At 52.2% G+C, this 23,211-nt stretch overlaps 2 protein-coding genes across 2 annotated transcripts in view; one reads left to right on the top strand and one right to left on the bottom strand.

Annotated features, from left to right (window-relative positions):
- Positions 1-343: 343 nt before the first annotated feature.
- On the bottom strand, positions 344-17,903 carry EXOSC10 (exosome component 10). The gene is made up of 25 exons (XM_063317342.1): positions 17,772-17,903; positions 17,045-17,181; positions 16,502-16,625; positions 16,126-16,230; positions 15,661-15,829; positions 15,241-15,352; positions 14,636-14,711; positions 14,424-14,534; positions 13,959-14,102; positions 13,205-13,395; positions 12,595-12,751; positions 11,976-12,124; positions 11,648-11,698; positions 11,054-11,165; positions 10,771-10,821; positions 10,141-10,219; positions 9,672-9,793; positions 9,399-9,494; positions 3,007-3,081; positions 2,710-2,794; positions 2,202-2,290; positions 1,779-1,941; positions 1,383-1,444; positions 750-826; positions 344-523 (listed from the first exon to the last, which is right to left on the bottom strand). The coding sequence occupies exons 1-25, from the start codon at positions 17,886-17,888 to the stop codon at positions 493-495; spliced, it is 2,685 nt and encodes an 894-aa protein (XP_063173412.1). The 5' UTR covers positions 17,889-17,903; the 3' UTR covers positions 344-492.
- Positions 17,904-19,152: 1,249 nt separating this feature from the next.
- Positions 19,153-23,211, top strand: part of MTOR (mechanistic target of rapamycin kinase) — a 54,028-nt gene continuing 49,969 nt past the window's right edge. The window contains exons 1-7 of the mRNA XM_063317344.1: positions 19,153-19,276; positions 20,447-20,638; positions 20,919-21,027; positions 21,323-21,555; positions 21,808-22,008; positions 22,298-22,432; positions 22,829-23,104. Coding sequence (XP_063173414.1) covers positions 20,519-20,638; positions 20,919-21,027; positions 21,323-21,555; positions 21,808-22,008; positions 22,298-22,432; positions 22,829-23,104 — 1,074 coding nt within the window. The 5' untranslated portion in view covers positions 19,153-19,276; positions 20,447-20,518. The remainder of the gene's footprint in view (positions 19,277-20,446; positions 20,639-20,918; positions 21,028-21,322; positions 21,556-21,807; positions 22,009-22,297; positions 22,433-22,828; positions 23,105-23,211) is intronic.

Below are 23,211 nucleotides of genomic sequence, written 5' to 3'. Positions count from 1 at the left end.
TCAACTGGCCAGGCCTGACCCATTAGCTTTTGGAGGCCAGCCACGGTCAGCTTAGTGGAAGAAGCTTCTAAGTGGCCCTTGCAGAGTGTTTTTACCAATATTCAAGAGGGAGCTGCACTCTGCACCTGCTCAGAAACTCTGCAACAATCTTAATAAGGGAAAGGGAGGGATTGGAAACAAAACTTGCACTCCAGTAGGTTTGTGTGTTTAATTTCCCTTTCCCCTCATTGTTACTATACTCACTTGAATGTTAATTTAAATAAAGCTAATTTAAACTGATAATAAAATGAACAGGCAAACAAATAAACAAGAGGGGGAAAGCAAAGCAAATGAACAATCGCCATTCAATTTAAACTTTCCTCCCTTCCTTTTCAGGGGAAAGAAAAGCACTTTAATCATTTCTTTAAAAAAACATCGAAAACAGGTATCCATACAAAAAGTGGCAGCAGTTGCTCGATTTGTGGCGTCTTCCAGGAGCTTCCTTGGACTGTATTATCTTTTTGGCCAGTTGTGCCGAAAGCCCCTGTATGAGGATTGCAGAAAGAAGATAGCTAGCTTGGTAAGGTTTAAAGTAGGAGCAATTTGAACATCAGGAATTGCCCAACTATTTACTTCATTTTCAATTTCACTGCAGGATGGCCGCCAAACAGTGGTATGAAATATTGTGGACTAGAACATTCGTAAGCCTTACTTGCGAGGTAGTCCCAATATTCCAGCTCTTTAAAAAAAAACTTATTAACTCAACCTACCTGCTGGATTTTCCAGCTGTGTAAGAGACGCTTTTTGTTCCTGCTGGCTGCTGTGTTTTGCTGGCTCCTGAAAATTTCTGGAGGTTTTTTTTTGGGGGGTGGGTGGGGGGGGAGAGAACAGAAAAAAAGAACAATTGAGAATTCTGTCTTTCCCTCCATAACAATAATTCTTAGAAGCCCATCTCCAGCTTTGTCTGGCCGAGCGTCAGTCCCTCTCACCCCCACCCCCACTGCAACATCCCTCTTGGATTCCCCAAATCTGAAACAGCCACACCAGAACACAACACACAGCAGCCTGCTTTTTGTGATCTGTGAGGTGGGCCGAGGAGAAGTGATGTAGGTGTGATGTCTGGAGCGTCTGCTCGTGCCAATTCTGGAGCGGCGAGTGGCAGTTGAGGAAGAGAATCAAGGATGAACGCAACCGGTTTGCAGGTAACACAGAGCCACTGCTGACTGGCAACAGGAGGCCTCCTACACGTTGCTGGGCATCTGTTCCCAACAACCCGAGTGTGAGTGGCCTGGAGACCCGGGGAGACACGCTTGAGCAAAACCTGGAGGGCCAGAGTTCTTCCGCTCCTGGCTACAGGCCACAGCCACGCACTGGACATCACTGGAGAGCACAGGAGTCCTTACCTTGCTGCCGTGGGACTGGCTCGCGGGATTAAATTGTGGTGGCGGCTTCGATTTGCTGCTCCCTGAAAAGAAGGGAAAAGCCGGAAGCTACGTGAAGGGATCTCTTAGGAAGGCATGTCGGCGCAAAGCTGCCAAGTCAAAAAGGTGGCAGAAGACAAGAAAAACATCGGAGCTGCTTGGCGTTCAGAGACCAAGACACCGCATGCCTCTCTCAGTTCTGCTGCCCTGGCACAAGATCACACCACCTTCCTAATAAGGCCCTGCTGGGCCCATAAGGCAATCGCAGCGGCTGTGCACCGCTTGCGGCTGCGGCACCACTTAACAGCCCCGTCCCCTTGGGCAAGGGCTGGCGTGGCTGGGTGGTAGCTGAAGACCTGAAGGAAGGGTGGTTTTTACCGGCAAACACTCGGAGATCGGATTTGCTGTAGTCGAAGGGAGTGAAAGGGTTGGCGGCAGCATCTGCTTCCAGCTGGGGAGATGGCTTGGCCCTTTTCCTCTTGGGCGTCTCCGTCGCAGGATTGCAGTCTGCTGTCTCCTGCTTCAGAGCGGTGTGCTGTTGCTGGAAACACACCCGAGGAAGGAGAAAAGATGTTTGCGTTGTTTCAAAGGATGCAGAACAAATTCTCAGTCCCATTCCTATTACAAAGGCAGAAACTGAAAGACGACTGCAGCTATTTCAGCTGTAATGTGTGAGATCCAAACTGCTACATGCCAACTGTAATCCAGCATAAATGAACGACGTTTGGAAGGATTATTAAAAAGGATTAACAGGCTTCAGGTTCCTTGCGTGCTCCAGAGCTACCCAGCGCTGACACTTACTGCGGCTAACTGGCGAACAGAGACCTCCTTCACGTCTTTCAGTTTGGGCTTCTTCTCTGCATCCTTTGGGGCTGCTTGGGGAGAGGAGGCTGTGGGGGAAGGAAGGAAGAAAAGGATGGAGAAATTCAAGTCTTGGCCAGACAAATCTGGGCTGACTCGCTCTCCATGTTGAGGGGAGAGAGAGGTTTCTTCTTGCGCCCCCAAGAACACAGGGGAAGCTTTGCTGGATCATGGCTCAGGACCATTCAGCTCAGCTTTGGTGGGAACGGATCGGTAATGCAAATCTCCCCCGATTCTCCCCACCCCAAAGAAGGCAACCCACACCCGCCTGGTTTAATGGCAGCCTTTACTCTTCCAGAGTAATACGATGCCCACGGGTATGTTCTAGATTGCAGCCCCCTTGGGGAAGGGACTTTCCTCCTCCCACTCATGGGTGATTCTGTGTCAAAAGAAGGACCTTTCGGCTCACTTTCCCATGAACTGCCAACCGGAAGAAGGCAAAACCCACCTGCCTGAAGTTTTCGCTTTGCGGATTCTTTCTTTGCTCCTGCCAGGAGCTGGGCCTGGCTCAGCAGCTTCCACCGATTACTGATCTGGAAGACACAAACGCAGAACAGGCGAGGCTGCCTTTGTGAAGCCCTCTTCCGATGCCGAGATCGGCCCTGGCCTGCTTTTGGTGCAAAGGAGGGACAACTGCGAGGGACAGAAGGCCACTTCAAGGTCCCCGGAGTCTCTAGTTAAAGCACGCTGGTCACTAGACTAGGAAGAACCTCCTTCTGAAATCTTTTAACGAAAAAGCTCTTACCTCGTAGATTTTTGAGGACGGGTCAGACTTTGCAGCCTGAGAGATGTGAACCGGGTTCAGCTCTGCTGGCAAATACTAAGGGAAATAAAAAAGCAGAACAGGGAGGGTGTCATGTTCACATTCTAATGTCTGGTTAACATTGTAACGTTTCACATGTCATTCTCTGTTCCGTATCCCTTCACCCGGGGTTTTTCCATTCTGTTGCCCTCCCTTGTTTTGAGGGCTTGGAATGCATGTTTGGGTTTGCGCTCCTGTTCAAGGTTACTTTCCCAGGCGCATCTAACGGCGTTCAGCACCTGGGAGGGGGAGCGTCCTGACGGGCGACCGGGCGGGACCTGCCCACAAGCAAGGCTTTTAAGTTTGTATTTGGCGCGCTTTTGCTCATTCTCAGCTTTCTCTGTATTTGCATACTATTCCTTTAATAAATCAGTTATCTTTAAGCCCGAGCTTGTGAGACTGAGTATTTGGGTTTAGGCAATCATTACATAAAGCTGAGAGAATCATTTTTTCCATTTTCCGCTGGCCCCATCCAATCCTTGGATAAGAGGGAACGCTAGCGATGACAGAACCTCAACTTCGCGTAAGTGAGGGAGGCGAAGAAGAGCGGGAGGTGGTCAAAAGCCGGCCAGCGCTAACCTCGAGAGCGCAAAGAGCAGCACGTCGGGAGTTGCGAGATACCCAATTGGACGAGCTGTTGACATCCATACAGGAGAGTCTCAGGAGTGAACAGAGATCTGTTATGGAAAGAACCACGGGGAGGGGGTCTCCCCAATTGGCCTGGGAGCACGAAGTCCCTCTGTCACCGAAGGTGGTGATAACCAACCAACCCCCGGAGGAGCCGGTCACTCCGGCCCGTATGAGGGCATTGGAAGATAAAATGGATTTAATAGTGACGATCCTCAAGGATCTACCCAGAGAGGATCAGCCCAGAGAGGCAGAGCCCACCCCGGAGGATTGGGAGGAAGAGCCGTCACAGTACCCCAGGCACAGCACCCTGTCGACCCGGGGGAGAAGTAAGACTCGATCAGCCCATCAAAGGGGAGAGCGAGAGGCAAGACCTCCTAGGGATCGACCAGCTGTGGGGGCTCGGCGTACGCTGTCATTCGCGGCACCGCCACAGCCAGCTGAGCCGGCAAGAACCTTCCCACCATTTGGAGTGAAGTTTGATGGGGATCCCGCAACGCTCTCCTTCTTTATTACGAATGCCAAGCATTATATGGAAGATTGGGGTCGGAGCTTTCGGTCTGAACACGGCAAGGTCAATTTCATTGCCAACAAGCTGAGAGGAAGGGCAGCGGATTGGTATGTGCAACTATGCCAAGCTGAGGCAACTGAGTTAGAGGACTTCGATGAATTTTTGTGGGCACTTAAAGAGCATTTCGAAGACCCCCTAGCTCAAGAAACGGCTAAAAATGACCTGCGGAAACTTTACCAAGGGTCCCTCTCAGTTGCCAAATATGCGTTGGAGTTTAAAGCTTTGGCAGGAAAAGTGGAAGACTGGTCTGAGCCAACAATCATCGAATTGTTCAAGCAGGGGCTTGAACCCGAAATCCTTCGATGGGCTCTGGGCAGAGATGATCCCAAAACGCTATATGGGTGGATTCAGTTGGCGGGAAGCGCAGAAAATGCCCTACGAACCTATGCCCATACCAAAGAGCTTCGACAAACACGTCTCGCTAGAGGAGCGCGCGCATCTGGACTTGCCAGCCGCCCCAAACCGAAAACCTGGGAAGAAGAGAGGGAGCAACGGTTCTCCAAGGGTCAGTGCCTCCGATGTGGGAAAGAAGGGCATCGAGCCACGTCGTGCCCGAGACGCCGTCCAGAGGAACGACAGACGAAACCCGCGATAAAGACGCCTGCTCCTGCTCCACCGCGAAAACTGAAGGCAGCCCTCGCGGAACTGGACCCCCCCGACCTACCCTTCGGAGAAGAGGAGGAAGAGTTGCAATTCGAGCAGCCGGCGGGAAAAGCCTACCACCTGCCCTGAAGGGCGCCCTAGGGCAGGTGGAAGAAACCGGGCGTAACCATGATTCGGTGAGTGGAAACTTTCCCACACTGACTGTTAAAGTTAAACTGGGCTCACAAACCAAAACGGTGGAAGTGTGGGCCATGCTAGACTCGGGTTGCTCCCGTTCTCTAATGCACCCTGATGTCGTAGCGGCTCTAGAACTGCCCACGTTCCCTTTGCCAAGACCCATGATTTTCACCCAGTTGGATGGAACTATGGCGGGAGGGAAAGCAGTCAATCTTTCCACGGGACTGGTCGCCTTGCAGATGGGCTCCCATCAGGAAAAGCTGCCATTTGTGGTAGCTCCAGTGGGGGGTCCTCTGGTAATTTTGGGGATGCCTTGGTTTGTGCAACAAAACCCTTTCATCAACTGGCTGCATAGAACTGTGACGTTTGCGGATGGATTTTACAAAGTACCCGAAAAGGACCTATTGGAGGACATGGAGGGTGGAGGGGTAGCGTATACCACTGTGCAAACGCTTCAACCTCTTGAGGGGCTACCCAATCAGTACCAAGATTTTGCTGAAGTATTTGGGGAAAAGGAAGCAGATCGCTTGCCACCCCACCGGAAAACGGACTGTGCCATTGAGTTTTTACCAAATGTAAAATTGCCTCACCCAAAAATATACCCCATGTCTCCCAAAGAGCTTACCACGCTAAGGGAGTTCATTGACAAAAATCTGGCTAGGGGTTTCATTGAGCCTGCTAATTCCCCGGTAGGAGCTCCTGTCCTATTCAGGCCAAAAAAGGATGGGTCATTAAGGCTTTGTACCGATTTCCGCGGGCTCAATGCGGTCTCAATATTAAATAAATATCCTTTGCCCCTGATCAAAGATATGTTATCACATCTGGCCAGAGGCAAAATTTTCTCAAAACTGGATTTGAGAGAAGCTTACTTCCGCATTCGCATAAGAGAGGGGGATGAGTGGAAAACAGCGTTCAACTGTCCTCTTGGGGCTTTCCAATATAAAGTTTTACCATTCGGTTTATCTGGGGCACCCGGGGTTTTTATGCAGTTAATCAATGAGGTCTTGCATGACCACCTATTTAAGGGGGTACTAGTATATTTGGATGATGTATTGATTTATACTGAAACCATGTCAGAACATATCCACTTGGTGCGTCAGGTCCTGGCTAAATTGGAAAAAGCAGAGTTGTACGCAAAACTGTCAAAATGTGCGTTTCATCAGTCGCAAATTGATTACCTAGGCTACCGAATTTCAGCTCAGGGCATTGAAATGGACCCTGCAAAAGTAGAAGCTATTGTAGCATGGGAGCCTCCCCGTACCAGGAGACAATTACAAAGTTTCCTTGGATTCTCTAATTTCTATCGGGCATTCGCCCAAAATTTTGCAGAAATCGCCCTCCCCCTTACTGAACTGTTAAAAACCAAAGGACAGGGGGATACGCGACGTTCGAAGAACCCAGGCGCGCTCCTTAAATGGACTCCAGCCTGTCAGCAAGCGTTCCAAACGCTCAAACAACTTTTTACCACAGAACCAATTTTACAGCATCCAAACCCCTCTAAACCCTTCGTTGTACAAGTCGATGCTTCTGATTTTTCCATAGGCGCAATTTTGTTACAATCTGACCAATCTGGCGCTTTAAAACCCTGTGCCTACCTCTCTCGCAAATTCACTGAAACAGAGAGACGATGGCACGTTTGGGAAAAGGAGGCTTTTGCTGTAAAAACGGCTTTAGAGACGTGGCGACACCTATTGGAAGGTAATTCCAACCCTTTTGAAGTCTGGACTGACCATAAAAACCTGGAAGCTCTAAGCACCAGCCGAAAACTCAGTCCTAAACAGCTGCGCTGGGCTGAGTTCTTCAGCCGCTTTGACTTCACTCTTAAATTTATACCAGGCAAGAAAAACTTTTTGGCTGATGCACTCTCGCGCAGGCCCCAAGATGATGGCCCAGGGCCAACGGTCCAAGGCACCGTCTGGACCGACAAACAATTAAGTCTGGCAGCAGTGACTCGCAGCCAGACTCGAGCACAATCGGCTCCGCCTCCAGCCGCTCAGCCTTCCAGCAGCTCACCTCCCTTGTCAATTCCCTCCGATTTGCAACAACAGTTGCTCTCCCACCTTAAAACAGATACTTGGTTACAAGCCAACAGACACATGTTAACTTTCACCGATGATCTTGCCTGGCGCAACGATCGTCTCTATGTACCCGCAGCTATGCGAAAAACCATACTCCAGCGCTGCCACGATGACAAGCTAGCTGGGCATTTCGGCTACGTGAAAACTTTGCACCTCGTTCGCCGGCAATTCTGGTGGCCAACTTTACTCAAAGACTTAAAAGAATATGTCACTGCGTGCCCTGTATGTGCGGCGATAAAGCGCAAACCGGGCAAACCCCAGGGTCTCCTTCAACCCGTAGCCACTCCGTCGGTCCCTTGGCAGGATATCTCCATGGATTTTATCGTTGATCTACCCCCTAGTCAACGCAAAACTGTCATTTGGGTCGTCAAAGACTTTTTCTCCAAACAAGCCCACTTTATCCCATGCGCTTCTATCCCTACCGCGCAACAGCTGGCACGCCTCTTCCTCATCCACGTGTACCGTCTCCACGGTATCCCCGCCCGTTTGGTGAGTGACAGAGGCACACAATTTACGTCACAATTTTGGCGCGCATTTTTGAAACTTCTGGGTACGAAACAATCACTTTCTACTGCTTGGCATCCAGAAACGGACGCATCTACGGAGGCTGTTAATTCTACCTTAGAGCAATACCTCAGAGCTTTTGTTAACTACCAGCAAGACAACTGGGTCGATCTACTCCCATTTGCTGAGGTCGCTTACAACAATTCCATTCATCAAACCACTGGTCAAGTTCCCTTTAAAACAGTTTTTGGACGCGAATTTGTTCCCATTCCTGAACTTCCTCATCCTCAACCGCTCCCAGCCACCCTCGCTGGCTGGGCGGACTCTCTCAAAGACTCATGGTCTAATATTCTACTTGCCCTCCAACATGCCCAAGCTGCCTATAAACGCCATGCTGATGCAAAGCGTTCCCCAGAACCATCCTTTGCAGTCGGGGATAAAGTCTACTTATCAACTAAGTTTATCAAGTCCCCACAACCCTCTAAGAAACTTGGTCCTAAATTTGTCGGTCCTTTTTCAATTGTTGCTCAGCTCAACCCTGTTACGTTTAAACTCGATTTACCTCACAACCTTAAACGTTTACATCCTGTTTTCCATTGTAGCTTGCTCAAACCCTGCCTGTCATCGGACCGTTGGCATCCGCAACCCACTCCTCCACCTCCCCTCATGATCGACAACCAGCAACACTTCGAGGTGGCATCTATTCTCGATTCCAGACGCCAGCGCTCTACTCTACAATACCTCGTCCGCTGGAAACATTTCCCTCATCCTGAATGGGTTGCTGCTCCAGACGTGCATTCTCCTCGTCTCGTGGCCCAATTTCACTCTGCCTATCCTGACAAACCGGCTCCCTAATTTCTTTTGGGGGGGCAATATGTCATGTTCACATTCTAATGTCTGGTTAACATTGTAACGTTTCACATGTCATTCTCTGTTCCGTATCCCTTCACCCGGGGTTTTTCCATTCTGTTGCCCTCCCTTGTTTTGAGGGCTTGGAATGCATGTTTGGGTTTGCGCTCCTGTTCAAGGTTACTTTCCCAGGCGCATCTAACGGCGTTCAGCACCTGGGAGGGGGAGCGTCCTGACGGGCGACCGGGCGGGACCTGCCCACAAGCAAGGCTTTTAAGTTTGTATTTGGCGCGCTTTTGCTCATTCTCAGCTTTCTCTGTATTTGCATACTATTCCTTTAATAAATCAGTTATCTTTAAGCCCGAGCTTGTGAGACTGAGTATTTGGGTTTAGGCAACCCTAAATCAGCTTAGTTAAGGCAAGAGTGTGTGGACCCACCTAAGGGCTGGGTTATCTATTAACAGATCGATCTGCATCTTCCGTTCGATGCCAAAAGGCAACCGTCAGTGCCGGACACAGAAATCCAGTGTGAAACAGCTACATTTCCTGTAAGTTGAGACAGTCTCCTCTTCCCCCCTCAAAGCAGAATGTTGAACCGAGTGGGCATCGCATCAGGCTGCGCACCTGACTAACGCGGCTGGTCCAGAGAGGGGCGTTACCTGAGGAGCCAGGATGTGGCCTACGGGTTGTCACTTGGTCCTCCCGGCTCAGATCGGGACCTCCTAGATGGGAAGGATGGCTCCTCCTCTCCCTCTCCACCCACATCGCAACAGCTTTAGCCAAGCCGAGAGACTGAAGAAACTCAGCAGCTCTCGATGCGCAACTGCCGACCGACCTTGACTTCCACTGGCAAGGGGCCCGAGGACTACTCCCCTAAGTGAAAACAAGGCCCCAGGTGCTTATTCAGCGAGGAAGGTGATTCTTACCATTCGAAAGGGGTTCTCAAAGGACTCCATGATATGCTGAGCTTTCTGTTGGGCCACCGTTAAGTTCTTGCCTTTTTCTTCATCCTCTTTGGGCTCCTTCCGGAATGCAGGGAAAGTATAATTAGCGCTAAATTGGAAGGACCGAGGCTTCCAAGCAAAGGCTCCCGATTCATTTAATTCCGTGGGGCTGAGGATTCAACCCAGCCCGTTCTCCCTCCCATCTCACGGCACCCAAATCCCCAGGGCACATGCTTCTCAGCTCCCCGTACTCACGTTAAAAATACTGATGCTAGCTCTTAACTGGAGGCACAGTGAACTCGGAGGCTTGCCCATCTGGTCTGACCCTGGTTCTGGGTCTGAAAAGAGACTTGCGTGTTCCAAAGGCAGTCCAGGGGCTTCAAGAAAGGGAGGAAAAGGAGAAAAGAAATTAGGCTATTTTTTTTTTTATATTCTCCCAGAAAGCTTTGGACAGGGCCGATTCCCCACCCCCCTTTTTGCATCAGCACACTTCTGATCGGCAGGTTAGAGCTGCGATGATCATGACCCACAATTGGAACCCCTGCAAACTAATTTTGGAGGCAGGAGAGAGAGAGGAGGGTGAGTCAGAAGAAGAATAAAGTGGAAGGCCCACACTGTTGTTCTAGTTTCTACCCTGCCCACAGGAGGCTTTGCATCCACCCATGGTCATGATCTGACCCCCTTCGCAGGCTAAGCATGCCTCTTCCCCCATTCTGGAATTTACCGAGATCCAAATAGTTTAGCTTCTCGTCCTGAGGACTGTGGGAGCTGTCGTGGGGCCCAAACAAACGGTTCTCTGGCTTCTGACAAAACCAAAAGACATTGAATAAGCTCTCAAAAGAAACAAAGGAACGATAAATAAAAACGCAGGGTAGCTGGGGATTCTGGGAGTTGTAGTCACCCCATCTCAGCTGGAGGGCATCAGATTAGAGAAGGCAACTCTAGCAGCAAGACCAGGGTTAAAAACAAAACAAAACAAGTTTCTGTGGACCATTTTAATTTTTTAGTCCTGCTGGACCCAAACTCTTCAAGGCAAGAGGCAGGACCCCAATTAAAATGACTTAAAGTTAAGTCTCTCTGCAATCAGCAAGATCTAAACTCAGAGGAGCTTAAATGGGATCCCACCCAACGCTTTCTCTAATTTCTCGACCATTTTTGCGAGGAACCCTGAATCAGGTGATGGAATAATGGCAATCGGAGGGAAAGAAGACAATAAAATAACGCGGGAACCTTGCTGAAAGAGGGCTAGAAAAAGGCTGGGCAGCCCAGACAGTAACTTGAAATGTCCTCCAGGTGCGCAAAGTTCACATCAAAAATAAACGGGAATGGGAAATGGATATCAGACACCGCGTACCTCTAAATTCTGAAGCGGCTCTTTCTTTTTCATGCCAACTGCGCATTCGGACTAAGAGGGGACAAAAAGTAAACAATAAGGAAACTGAACCGGAAGAGAATTCGAAGAAAAAAGATAGCCAACATTTCAACTGCTCAGAGAAGCTGCGCCCAGGAAAATGGTCACCCAGCTGGATTTTAAACACAGGGCTCCAAAGCATTTATCTCTCTTTCTTCCAGCCAGTCCCTCTGCTCTGTCACTTTAACGAAAGAGGCCATTCGTCACCTTGGAGTCTTCTCCTTACCTTCAACAGGGGCATCTCTCGAGCCTGATGGATGAGCAGATGCATTTCATTCAGCTGCTGGCGAACAAGAGGGGGAACTGGGTTACAGCAGGCAGTGATTCCCTGGGGCTCTCTGGAGGTGTGGAAAGGAAGAAGAGCGAGTTTGGGTGAAGGAACCGCCTGGCAGTAAAAAGGGAAGGAAATCAGTTTGTGCTAGAAATGGCCCCCGGCTTCTCCGTCCCCAGGAAATCACGTCTAGCTTTGGTTCCGAGCCGGCCCTGGAAGCGAGGAGCAGGTGGCGCAGATCGGGGGAACAAGACAAAACCTTGAAAAGGTGACCCAAGACTTTAAGGGGAGGCTCCGCGTCCTTGAGAGGAGCTGCCGAGACGTGCTCTCCCGATACACTTACACAAGACCCTCTTTTGGAAAACGGAGGAGCGATTTTAAAAAGAACAGCTCAGATTTCAGCCTTTCCCATCTGTCTATTTCAAGAAGTCTCCCTCTTCCCCCCAACTCCCAATACGCATGGCTTCAGCGTTTCTGGAAATGCTTGCATCGTGAACCCCCAAATGTTTCCTCATCTCATTCAAGGTACCTGCTTGTAGAATCACTTACTTGGGCAGCTCTTCAGCTATTTTTAATAACATGTGGTTGGGAAGGATGTATCTGCAGAACAAGCCGAAACAGAAAATAAGAGTTAGTTGCTTGCCTCAGATGCCTGTTTGGGGCAGGCCTTCCCCAGACTCCACGTCGTCTGTTCACGGGTAGCTCGGACAGACCTCTTTTAAGTTGGTCCTGATAAAATATTTGCTCTGCTATGGAAGCGAGGGGTCCCCCGTTCCTGTGGAGCTTCAGAGTCCTTCTCTAGTGTAACTAACACAGCAAAGCAAAACGGCTGATTTGGTAAAACCCGATGGATGTGCCCAGTGGCCATTCTCCTCACCCTGTGCTCTCATCCTCTTGGCGCGCCATCCTGTCCCTCCAGGCAAAGAGCAGCCGAAAAGCTGTTAGTTGCTGGGTGTTAAGGTGCTTTTTTTGCTTCCGGTAAAGCTCGAGGTACGAGTCGTCTGTGAAGATGGGCTTGATGTATTTCTAGTCGGGAAGAGACCAACACATTTAGTCTGGGAGACATCCGTGATTGTGCACTAGAGAGAGAGGGCTGCTGAATCAACCGCTGCCCCTTTTCCAGGAAAAAAAAAATAGGGAAGGCCTTCTGTGTGTGCACCCCAATATTTATTTTAAATCCCCATTTCTATATGGCATATTTCTTCCCCCTAATGTCTGCATGTCAAAATTCTACATTAAAAAAATCCGTTCTGTGACTTGCCCACGTTAAATCCACTTCAACAGTTTCTTTCTCCCTGCCCCCCTTGCAGAATTTGTCCTGCTGTTTATCCCAGGAAGGTAAAACTAGCGCAGCGTGTAAATGCTAATTCCAACCACCCTCCTCGCTTCCAAAATTGTAACAGCCAAGACCCAAGAGATGCCCTTCTAATGCAACCGCTTCCCTTCTCTGCCCAAGTTGTGCCTTAGGGTGGTGGTTCCGCTTTCTCTGCCCGCACCTTTAAGCAGATGTCTCTGCTTCGCTGCCAAACCACTTGGAGCTGGGCGGGCTGCTCGTTGGCCGTTTCCCAGAGAGCTTCTCTCAGTCGGTCGTAGATGTAGAGCAAGTAGTGGGTGTCCCCGCGGGCGTAAACGACCATTTCCTCTGGCAGCGGACTGGAAAACAGGGCCAGAGAAAGGCAGGGTTACCCCAAGGGTCGCTCATGGATTCTGAAATATTTCTACCCCGCCTGTTCCTAAAACACTCAAATCAACAAATGTGGTAAAGAACCTTCTCTCAAAACTGGGGTGTGGAAATCAAGAACTGCCTTCAGGCGTCTTGGACTACAGCCGCTCAGAGCTTCGGCCGACGTAGCCAAGGGTCCGAGGGAAATACAGACCCTAACGGGCGCAGTCAAGATTTATATTTCTTTTTACCAGATGAATTCAGACCAGAGAATCTTTGTTTTTCCTCCCTTGGCATTTGCAAGGACAGACTGATACTATAATAAGCTTTAAGGAAGCAAGCTAGAAGGAGCAAGCCGAGAGAATGAAGTAAGACACGCAGAAACCAAAAGAGGGGACCTGCATCGGAAAGGCTCTTTCCACAGTCACAGTGACCAACATTACCGGATCCTCCAATCCGCCAGCTGATACTGTTTCTTGGCATCCACGGTGCAGTACAGCTTGAGCAGATGGTCCAGAGAGTGCCGCCCCAGGCTGAGCAGCCGAGCCGCCTGGTGAGTATCAAAGACGTTCACCAAGTAGAGGCCGAAGTCCCTCTGAAGCCACTCCACGTCCGAATCGGCACCGTGAAGGACCTGCAGAGCCCCCGACGACAGAACGCAGCCTTGAAATGCCACCGTTTGCCTTCCCGTTTGGCCAGTGCCCGCTCCACCTCCCCGCAAGAGTCTGGCAAAAGGTGCCCCATCAGCCCAGCTGCAGCGCGAGACACGGGGAGTGACGGGGCCCGATGGGTTCCCCAGCCTTGAGCTTCCCACGCCCGTCCACCCGATTCAGAAAGCCCCCTTCAACCTATCTCAGTTCATTTCCTCTGTCTCCGACGAGGAACTGGAGGCCCCCCAGATGTGGAGGACGTTCAGTGTCCAGATGTTTGCACGATCAGAGCAGAGGGATGCTGGTGCTGTGGCTCAGCTACTTCCAGAGGGTCGTAAGGTCCCCATCTCTGCATCCCAGACCTTTAGCCATCTTCCCTTCAGAAAGGCTTGGTGGGCCCTCCGTTGGGCCCTGAAGGGCTTGATGAACTCAGGGACGGACTGGATGGATGGGGAACTTGTCCATACCGCAGTGAGCAACCCCAGTGCCCGAATGACCCCCCAATCGAGTCTGCCTCGTTCTCATCCCTAACTGCCTGTTCTTTCACCTTGACGATCGCAGGGTCGGTGAACGTTTCGTTCAAGATGTGCAAGTCGCTGCGGAGCTCTAAGGTGTCGACAATGAAGTCTTCGGTTCGGGTAGAAATCTGCATCAGGCACGTCAGCCCCAGAAAACTCCGGTACGAATGGTGCTACAGGGGAGAAACAGAGGGAGCTTTTCAGAGTAGGTAACAGGAAGCACATGGCAATGTCCTGTTGTTTGTTACAAACACACACATCCTACGTTTTAGAGTAACACCTCCCCCAAAGCAGGGATCTTTCCCCCAAAGGGGGGAAAAAAATTAATGACAAGCGGAGCGCTTTGAAGAATAAGTCTCCCGGATTTCTCTTCCTCAATTTTAAGTCCTCCCGGTATTTCTCAATTTCCAGTACTTCAGGTTCAAGTCCTGAAAGGCCCCCCCCCCGCCCTTTGCAAGCATAAAGGAAAACGGGCCACACCAAAAAAGCCTCACCTCCAAATCCAGCGCGAACTCTTTGCAGCCCACCAGCTTCTCGTTCAGTTCCACCAACCCCTCCAAGCTGGAGACGAAGTGACAGGGCGTCTCGGCAAGCGGCTGGAACATCTGGCAGGGGAAAGAAAGAAGCAAGCAAGCACCGCGACGTCAGCCGCAGAGCCCAGAAAGAGCTGGCCGGCTGGAGGTGGAGGACGTGGCCCGACGCTCACCTGGACCTGAGGCTTTTCGAGAAATTCTGCTGGCACCGAAAAACGTTCCAGCTCATACCGGTAAGGGTGAGCAAACCTACAGGAACCAGAAAGAACGACGCAGTCAAGAACAGAGGTGGCGATTTCTAACTAACGGACGAACCAGGGAACGGCAGCAATCGGAGCAGGAGCAACAGGAGTAGATCGAAGACAGCGGACGTGGCAGGACGGCTCCCAGACTTTCTATCGGATAAATCTTGGCGGATAAATCTTCTTCCCTCGGCAGGAAATGGCAGGTCATCCCTGCCTTCTGCTGCTGGATGTCTTGGGACTGAAATGTATGTATTTGCTATAGATGGGTGGCTATACAAATCAAATAAATAAACCAGTGAATCCCCAGGACTCCAAAGTTAATGCTGCTCTGGAATTCGCTGCAGGTTTCGCACGGTAGAAGCCACGCGTTCCGCAGATTTCGTCCAGGCTGCCTGTTGACGTGGCTTCTCGCTGTTTTAATTGTGGTCTGGAGTCTGTAAGCTGCTCAAAGTCTTAACGCATCTAGTAAGTCAAATTAACGGTGGACGTAACAAACCCAATGAATTAAATTAAACTAAATTCCCGGTCCTCACATGTCTTGCTCAGTCTGCTGGGCTCTCTGCTGGTGGAGGAAGTCAGCCAGGGCAGCCGGCACGTCCAGGTCTTCCGGGCGCTCCTTCTGCTCTTGCCGGCTTTTCAGGAGCGCTGGAGAGTGGGAAGCAAACCAGTGAGACCCAACGGCACCCACCCAGACGCCCTGGCGCTCACGAGGCGGCCAGCTGCCCACAGCCTTTCGCTGCTGGAAGGAAGATGGAAGGGGAAGGCAGGACGCCAATCTGCAGCCCAGCGCTTCTCAACCTTGGGGACTTCAAGACGTGCAAACTTCAACTCCCAGAATTCCCCAGCCAGCATTCTGGGAGTTGAGGTCCACACGCCTTAAAGTCCCCAAGGCTGAGAAACGCTGCTGTGCCCCTTACCCTCTCAAACCCCGCCACCCTGCCCGTCCCTCGCACCTTGGGGCAGGGGCTTCAGAGCATTGGGCTTCACGAAGAGCTTGGGCACAAACGGGATGTTGGAGTTGTCCACCTTCTCACGGAACCTGAGCTGAGGACGGACAATGTTCTTTGCGTGGAGAAGGCGAAATGTCTCCGGGTTGGTCCTCGTGCTGGCTTCTCGGTTTTGCTGGGAAAAGGGAAATTGGAGGCCAGGATGGGACTTTCATCCAGTTAGATACCTTTGGAAAACCCTCCCAGCTGGTAACAGTCCGTTTTTTCTCCTCAGCTAAGATTTGGGGGGGGGACCACCACCTAGCCCAATCATCAGCCTGGACCCTGCAGAAGTGCTGATGAACTCCCGTCTTCCCCAAACTAGCCAGAAGTGAGCTATAATCTAGAGAGGCTACCTAGGGAAGCAGTTTAAGGAAGGTTGACCCAGAAATAAACCGTGCACTTTAATATGCTGAGCAAAAGCGACCTCACCTTGCGATTCCAGCTAGAGATTATCGTCTTGGGAGGCTGTAAACCCATGGGAAGGACTGGCTGTTGGTTCCTGTTCACCCCGGCAGCTTCGTCCAACAACACGCCCTGAAATTTCGGAGAAGGAAGTTCTGGGCCTGTCACAAGGGAATAGCTGGGGAGTGGGAAAAGGATAAAGGCTACCAAGTGGGCGCCTGTTTGGACAAAGCACATTAGTTCTACCCTGCAATAAGATTCCAAATCTGGGGGTTTTAGTATCAGTTGGTTTTTGCCAGAGGGCTAATAAGTGAAATTCAAGCTGATTCATGTGAGTGGGCAGGACACAAGAAGGAAAGGGGAGCCACAGGGTAATCTCCGCCTGGGAGCCTGGCACGCTCACCACTCGCTCTAAGATGACATCGTTGGCATCGACCAGCAGGTCAAATTTGTCCTCCAGCTCTGTGACCTTGCTGTGGTCTTGGAGGTGGCTTCGGCACCCGTGGTACTGCATCACCTTGCTCATGCTGGGGAGGCAGAGAGAGAATTCAGAAGGTCACGCAATCCCAGGCACGGAGGGTAACGTAAGTGAGAACTAACAGTAGGAACTACGCTGCCCACTGCCACGGCCACGGCCAGTGGAAACGGCCTAGGGACCGGGGTCAGGCTTCCACCAACGTGGCGGGCTGTTCTTTCCTGGCCTCGTTTCCTGTGTCTTAAACTGGGAAGCCACCCTCCGCCTGTCAGAGGACGCTCCGGGCAGGAAAACAAATGCTTCCGGACCCCAACAGGGCGTCCTCGCCGCGCAGGGCAAGTTGCCTTCCTCTGCAGGCGTCACGGCTTTGCTCCGACCGGGCAGCGGGCCGAACCGCCGGCCGAACCACCCTTCTTGCGCCCGCTTCGCATCTGGCCCACTTGGCCCTGGCAGCCGCCTGGAGGGACTCACCACTGCAGCAATCTTTCTCCTTGCATTTCGCAGTACGCCTGGAACCCCGGGAAGCTGCGGTAGAAATCGTATTCGTCGCCGGGCTGAGGGAGGCCGGTCGAAGCCTTGGTGGCCGAGACCACCGTGCCGAGAGCATGCTGGGCGACAATGCAACACGTTGCAAGGGTCAGGCGCTGCACGTTGCTCCGGTCTTTTTATTACCGTAGCCAGTGGCTTGTTATTGTGAGCGTAGACGCCCACCCAAGCCCTCTCCTGCCGGAATAAATCCACCCACGCAGGAAGGGAAGGGCCAGCGACCCAAATTCTTCACCCGGACGACCTCAAACAGCAGAGCAGCCTCGGGCCTGGTTGGTACTTGGAAATCTCAGACACCAAGGTCACTAAGCGTTGGGCTCCTCCCAGAAAATCCACCCACCCGCTTTCAAACCAGCCAGCAAACCCGTGAACGGTTTCTAACAATTCTAGCTTCCCCTCTTTCGCCAGAGGCTTGTAAAGGCCCGGTGTGCGCCGACCCATTTCTGTCGGCCCCTCTTGGATTTTATTTTCCTTTTCGATCTGCGCGCGCTTTCAACGTAGTTCCCTTCGTATGCCTACTTTGCACTTTGAATGTTCGAGGTCTGTTTTAGGTAAGCTCAGAAGGGCAACGGAACGGGGGCAGCAGCTCCGAGACTACAGTTCCCGACACGCCCAGCTACCCGCGGCGCATGCGCACTCCGCCCCCGACTACCTTCACGAAGGCATCGGCGTCTCTAAAGCCGGGGAGCACCATCTCCGCGCTGCTGCTTTCCGTCCCCGGCGCCTGGGACGCGCCGCCTAAGCTCTGGCCGCCCTCCGCCGCCGCCATGGCCCGCCAGGATCGAGGGCCCCCGCGGTACCGTCAAAGCCCCGCTGAGCAGGCAGCCGCCATGCTGAGCTGCGCAGCGCGCGTCGACCCCAGCCAGGGCGAAATCTCGCGCGCTCTCTCCTTCTCGCGAGACTTCATCCCAGCGAGAGCCGCCCCGAATGCCAAGGAATCAGAGCGCGGCACAAGTTGGGTGGTGGGGGGGGCAGTTTCACACCGCCTCCTTTTAGTGGGTCACGCTCGGCTTCGACGGACTCATGAAATAAATGCGGAGTGGCAGCTCTTACGACCTGGAGAGGTAATTCATTTCCAGGTTGGAAAGCTGAAAAGTTGCCCCTTTGGAAGAACAGGCCATTGAAGTCAATGGGGGAGTCCGGGGATTTAACAAAGCACTCACTGAGCAGCAAGAGGGTCCCCCAGTGCAGAAGCTGGAAGGAACGCGGGGGGGGGAAGCAACTCTTCTGTGCAATGCGATGCAATGCTGCCCATTCCTGAAGTGGTCCCTAAATCCCTGCAAGTTAATTCGCCGATCCAGGGATCTGTTAACGGCCAGTACTTTTGTCCCACCGAGAAATTGCATTTTTTCTCTCTCTGTCTTTGAACAGCGTTGTTAGAAGCATCCCTTTAAAGATAAAAGAGGAAGCCAACTTTCGAGCGGATTCTGCTTTCCTCTTTCTATAATTCAGCTGCCATCGAGCGATGTCAGACCTTTCATCCCCAGGTAGCGTTCTCGGGACGAATTGCAACCCGACGAGAAGGGAGGATTTGCTAGTGAAATAAATTGCTTAAATTTAACGGAACAAATGAATGAGCACGGGGATGATTTTGAAATGTGCGCGTCAACCTAGTAATTACGGTAAAGAGGGCGTGCTCCGAAAAGCAAAAGGGAGCCGCTCTACACCTCCCGGTCAACCATTGAGATGTATGACAGATGGGCTCTTGAGGCGTCAGGCGCCTCGCGCACGCGCATTCCTAGCCCTAGCTGGCACTCGGGCGGAAGCATTGGCGGCGTGACCTCACTCGACCGGCCACGCTTTCACTCCCACTCCCGTTGGCTCGCGTCCGTATCAATCTTCTAGTCCTCTTTCCTGATTGGACCTGTCTTTCCGCCCCCGAGGTCGCACCGTAGAAACTTCAGGGGGAGGAGAAAGGTTGGTTTTGCGGGTGGGGAGCGGAAGTAACCTTCCGCCATTTATCTCTCCCGCCTTTCTATTGGCTGGACCCTTGTCCGTCTTTGGGTGCGGGCAAAGGGATTGGCCGGATTCACCGGCGACCAGCAAGGGCGGAATGAAAAAAGTGGAGGCAAGAACAGGGCCGGAGGAGTCAGGCGGGCCGCGGAGGGGGAAGATGGAGCCGTGAGGCCGAGCAGCCGGTCAGCGACAGGCCCGGGCGTGAGTGGGGGGGATGCCCCTCAGCGCCCTCCCGCCCTTTCCCCAGAATGCCCTGCCTCGCCGCACCTTCCGCTCCCGCGCAGAGCAGCCCCCGCCGTCCCGCCGTCCAGGGCCGCCAGAATTGAGGGGTTCGCCGAACCGCCCTCCGCAGCCCGGCGGCGCCTCTCGGCCTCTCCCCTCGGACCGTTGGCCCCGCCCACTCGCCAGGGCCCGCCCCTTGGGCCCTTGAACCCCTGCGAGGAACGTGCCTCTCCCCGCGGCCCCGCCCACTCGGCGGGCCCCCCGCTTCGGGTCCCGAACCCCCAGGTTGCCTGCCGCCCCCGCTGGACCCCTCCCACCGCTTAGGCTCCTCCCTCTCGGCGTGAATGCCCCCCCTCAGGCGGGGGCCCCCTCCCAAGCCCCCACCCGTCCCAGCTGAGGGGAGAACTGGCCGATGTGGGGGTGATCTGCTAAAGCTTCTGGACCTTCCTGAGCTGAGGGAGGTAGATCTGCAGCGGGCGTTAAGGAACCCCGACGTCAATTTTTACGCCACTGGCGGGGGCTCTGTGGCTCCCCAGAGGTTCATGGCCTACAGGCGGTCCTCGCTTAACAACCATTCGTTTAGTGACGGTTCGGACTTACGATGGTGTTGAAAAAAAGATGTACGACCAGTTCTCACCCGTATGACTGTCGCCGTGTCTCCATGCTAACATGATCACAATTTAGGCGCTTGGCAGCCGGTTCGCATCTATGACTGTCGCAGCGTCCCGAGATCACCATTTTTTACTTTCTTGGCCGGCGCCTGGCAAGCAAAATCAACGGGGAACTGCGCGGCTCACTTAACAAGCATGTGGTTCAGTTAATGACTGCCACAAAAAAGGTCATAAAATCAGGTCGGATTTGCTTAATGGCTGCTTTGCTTAGCTACCGAAATTCCGGTCCCACTTGTGGTTGTCAAGCGAGGACTATCTGTACACCTTTGCAGCAGTTGGCCAATATTGGGAAATGCTGAGAGGGGCCACGTCTGAAGGTTGCAGGTTCCCACTAAAGTCCATACCTTAGTGGGCATTGCTCAAAGCTCGTAGCAGCAACAGTTTCCAATAGGGAGTTTCCCCCAGGGCTGCGGAAAATGCGGAGGTTCGGTTGTCCTGGGGGCAGGCCCTGCATGCTTCTCTTCCTTCTCTTCTCTAGGTCGCTTCCAAGTAAGATTTGGCTGCGTCTCCTTCTCCCCCTCCAGAAAAACCAGGAGGACTCAATGCCAGGATGTCTGGAACGGTTATTATCCTCCAGCAGTTTGCTGGTGGCCTCAAGAGCCGTAACGAAGAAACCCGGGCAAAGGCTGCCAAGGACTTGCAGCATTACGTTACCATGGAGCTCCGAGAGGTGAGTCAGGAAGACCCTTTGTGCCCCGGCACTGGGTGGCAACTATGAACGGGGGGCAGGGAGGTGATCTGCTCCTGGACCTTGGAGCACCTTCTCTGCTCTGAACTTTGCTTTCTTCATCAAGAGCAAACAAGTATCTGCTTTTCCCCTCTTTGAGTTATGATCATAACGTATTTCTTACACCTTTTTTTAGTTCTTTTCTGGTAAGATTTATAAATGGTTTTGGGCAATCGGCAGCCAGGAATTTCTACTCTTTCTCCCTCTTTTGCCTCCTGCGCAGATGAGCCAAGAAGAATCCACGCGTTTTTACGACCAGCTGAATCATCACATCTTCGAGTTGGTCTCTAGTTCAGATGCAAACGAAAGGAAAGGAGGCATTTTGGCTATAGGTGAGTAGCCGGGTAGCTTGCCTAAAAGACATCGGTGGAGAGATCTGTGATATCGGCTTGTGGAGCGTGCCCAAAATGATGCCACGGGTGGCATGGCTATTCACTGTGCCAGGTGCCAGCAAAGCGTTTCATTTTCTACGTTGCACAATTCACTTCACTTCTCTCCACTTTCCTGGAGAACCTGCTTAAAGACAAAGGTGGTGGGAATGTTCTGTTTCCCCCAGTGGACTTCCCACACTCACTGGTCCTTTAGCAGCTCTGACGCTTTAAGTATTTCTTCTTTTCTCTTCCCCAGCAAGCCTCATTGGTGTCGAGGGGGGCAATGCCACGCGCATTGGCAGGTTTGCCAACTACCTAAGGAATCTTCTTCCCTCAAATGACCCTGTCGTCATGGAGATGGCCTCCAAAGCCATTGGGCGTCTTGCCATGGCCGGCGATACCTTCACCGCAGAATATGTGGAGTTTGAAGTGAAGCGGGCTCTGGAGTGGCTCGGCGCAGACAGGAACGAAGGGCGGAGGCACGCGGCGGTAAGGATGGCTGTGATTCGAGGTGCCTCTGAGATTTTGGCATCCAGTGGCTGATTCCCTTTTACTTCCTCCCACAGCCATTGCGGAGCCATAAACGGATGCTTCTTAAAAAGTTGTATCAACAGCTTTTTTGACACAACGTCAATGCGCTTATAATTAAGTGATATATAATCCTGATTTAGAAAACTGTTTCAGTTTGATAACGTTTCCATTTCTCAGTTCCCAATGGGCTGTCTCCTCTTCCTCGTCCAGGTCTTGGTTTTGCGAGAGTTGGCCATCAGCGTCCCCACGTTCTTTTTCCAGCAAGTGCAGCCGTTTTTTGACAACATCTTTGTGGCTGTGTGGGATCCAAAGCAGGCCATCCGGGAAGGAGCCGTTTCTGCTTTGCGAGCCTGTCTTATCCTGACCACTCAACGGGAGTCAAAAGAGATGCAGAAGCCACAGTGGTACCGAGTAAGGAAGGGGCGTTCTCGGCTCTTTCTCTGAAGCCATAAACCCATCAGAGTCGGTTGAAATTATGCAAAGGGCCAGAATCTGCTTTCAGGATAGGCGTGTGGGATTGTCATAGACGCAGTCAGATGATTTCTTTGATCAAACAGGGCACAGCTTCTTTTGAGAGGTTAATACTCCTCAGAGTCGCCCAGAGTCCTTCCTTGAGCGAGATGGGCGGTGATGAAATTCGAAATAGAAGTAAATAAAATCCGTTTAGTTATCTGCTAAGCAATAGTCACTGTGGTTCCAGCAAACCTATGAGGAAGCCGAGAAGGGTTTTGATGAGTCTGTGGCCAAGGAGAAGGGTGTGAACCGGGAGGACCGAATCCATGGCGCCCTACTGATCCTCAATGAGCTGGTGCGGATTAGCAGCATGGAAGGAGAGGTGAGTGAATGAGTTCGGGTGGGGGGAGCGTGTCGGGGTAAGACATTTCTGTCCTTCGGTGTGGATTAAAAAAACTTAAATAGTTGCTTGGGCAGCCTTGAACAGGGCTAGTTGGACTGAGTTTTTCACAGCAGCGTCTCGTGAGCTGCAAAAAGATACGTGGCTGCTCCCCCACCTTTTTTTCCCCTGTATGCTGAATCAAGTTTTTTCCCAACAGAAAAACTGAGCAGCCGCTGGCATTACAGGCTGCTGCTGATGGGGTGATGGGCGCAGTAAGCGGGTTTTTTGATCCAACGAGGCTGCCCTTGCCCGTTTCCCATGCTGAGCCAGCGGCCTGCCCTCCTGAAACTGTTTGGGCCTCCCAGTCTTAACGCTCTGCTTCCTCTCTCTGTTCAGCGTCTCAGGGAAGAGATGGAAGAAATCACGCAGCAGCAGCTGGTGCACGACAAATACTGCAAGGACCTTCTGGGCTTCGGGACTAAGCCGCGTCACGTTACCCCCTTCGCCAGCTTCCAGTCGGTGCAGCCCCAGCAGTGCAACGCCTTGGTTGGGCTCCTGGGCTACAGCCCCCATTCGGGAATCCTGGGATTTGGGGCATTACCTGTCCCAGCCAAGTCGACCTTGGTGGAGAGCCGGTGCTGCCGGGAGCTGATGGAAGAGAAGTTCGATCAGGTGAGCTTGGGGGCCCCCTGTTTTCGTTCTCCCAATTACAGGCGGCCCACGAAGAGCAGCCTTAAAGTCCTGATGAGGCAGTCAGTCCGCATATTGCTCCCAGCTGT

The sequence above is a fragment of the Candoia aspera genome, chromosome 18 (assembly GCF_035149785.1).
Source record: "Candoia aspera isolate rCanAsp1 chromosome 18, rCanAsp1.hap2, whole genome shotgun sequence".
Classification (NCBI taxonomy): domain Eukaryota; kingdom Metazoa; phylum Chordata; class Lepidosauria; order Squamata; family Boidae; genus Candoia; species Candoia aspera.
This window is presented reverse-complemented; position numbering and strand designations above follow the sequence as displayed.

Excerpts from the sequence above, each read along its gene's own strand:
- EXOSC10 (XM_063317342.1), bottom strand. The coding sequence starts at position 17,888 with ATGGCGGCGGCGGAGGGCGGCCAGAGCTTAGGCGGCGCGTCCCAGGCG. Across the intron at positions 9,794-10,140 it reads GCTAAACTATTTGGATCTCG|CCCCTGGACTGCCTTTGGAA; the intron begins GTAAATTCCAGA and ends CCTTTCTTGAAG. Across the intron at positions 1,445-1,778 it reads CGATCTCCGAGTGTTTGCCG|GGAGCAGCAAATCGAAGCCG; the intron begins GTAAAAACCACC and ends CCTTCTTTTCAG.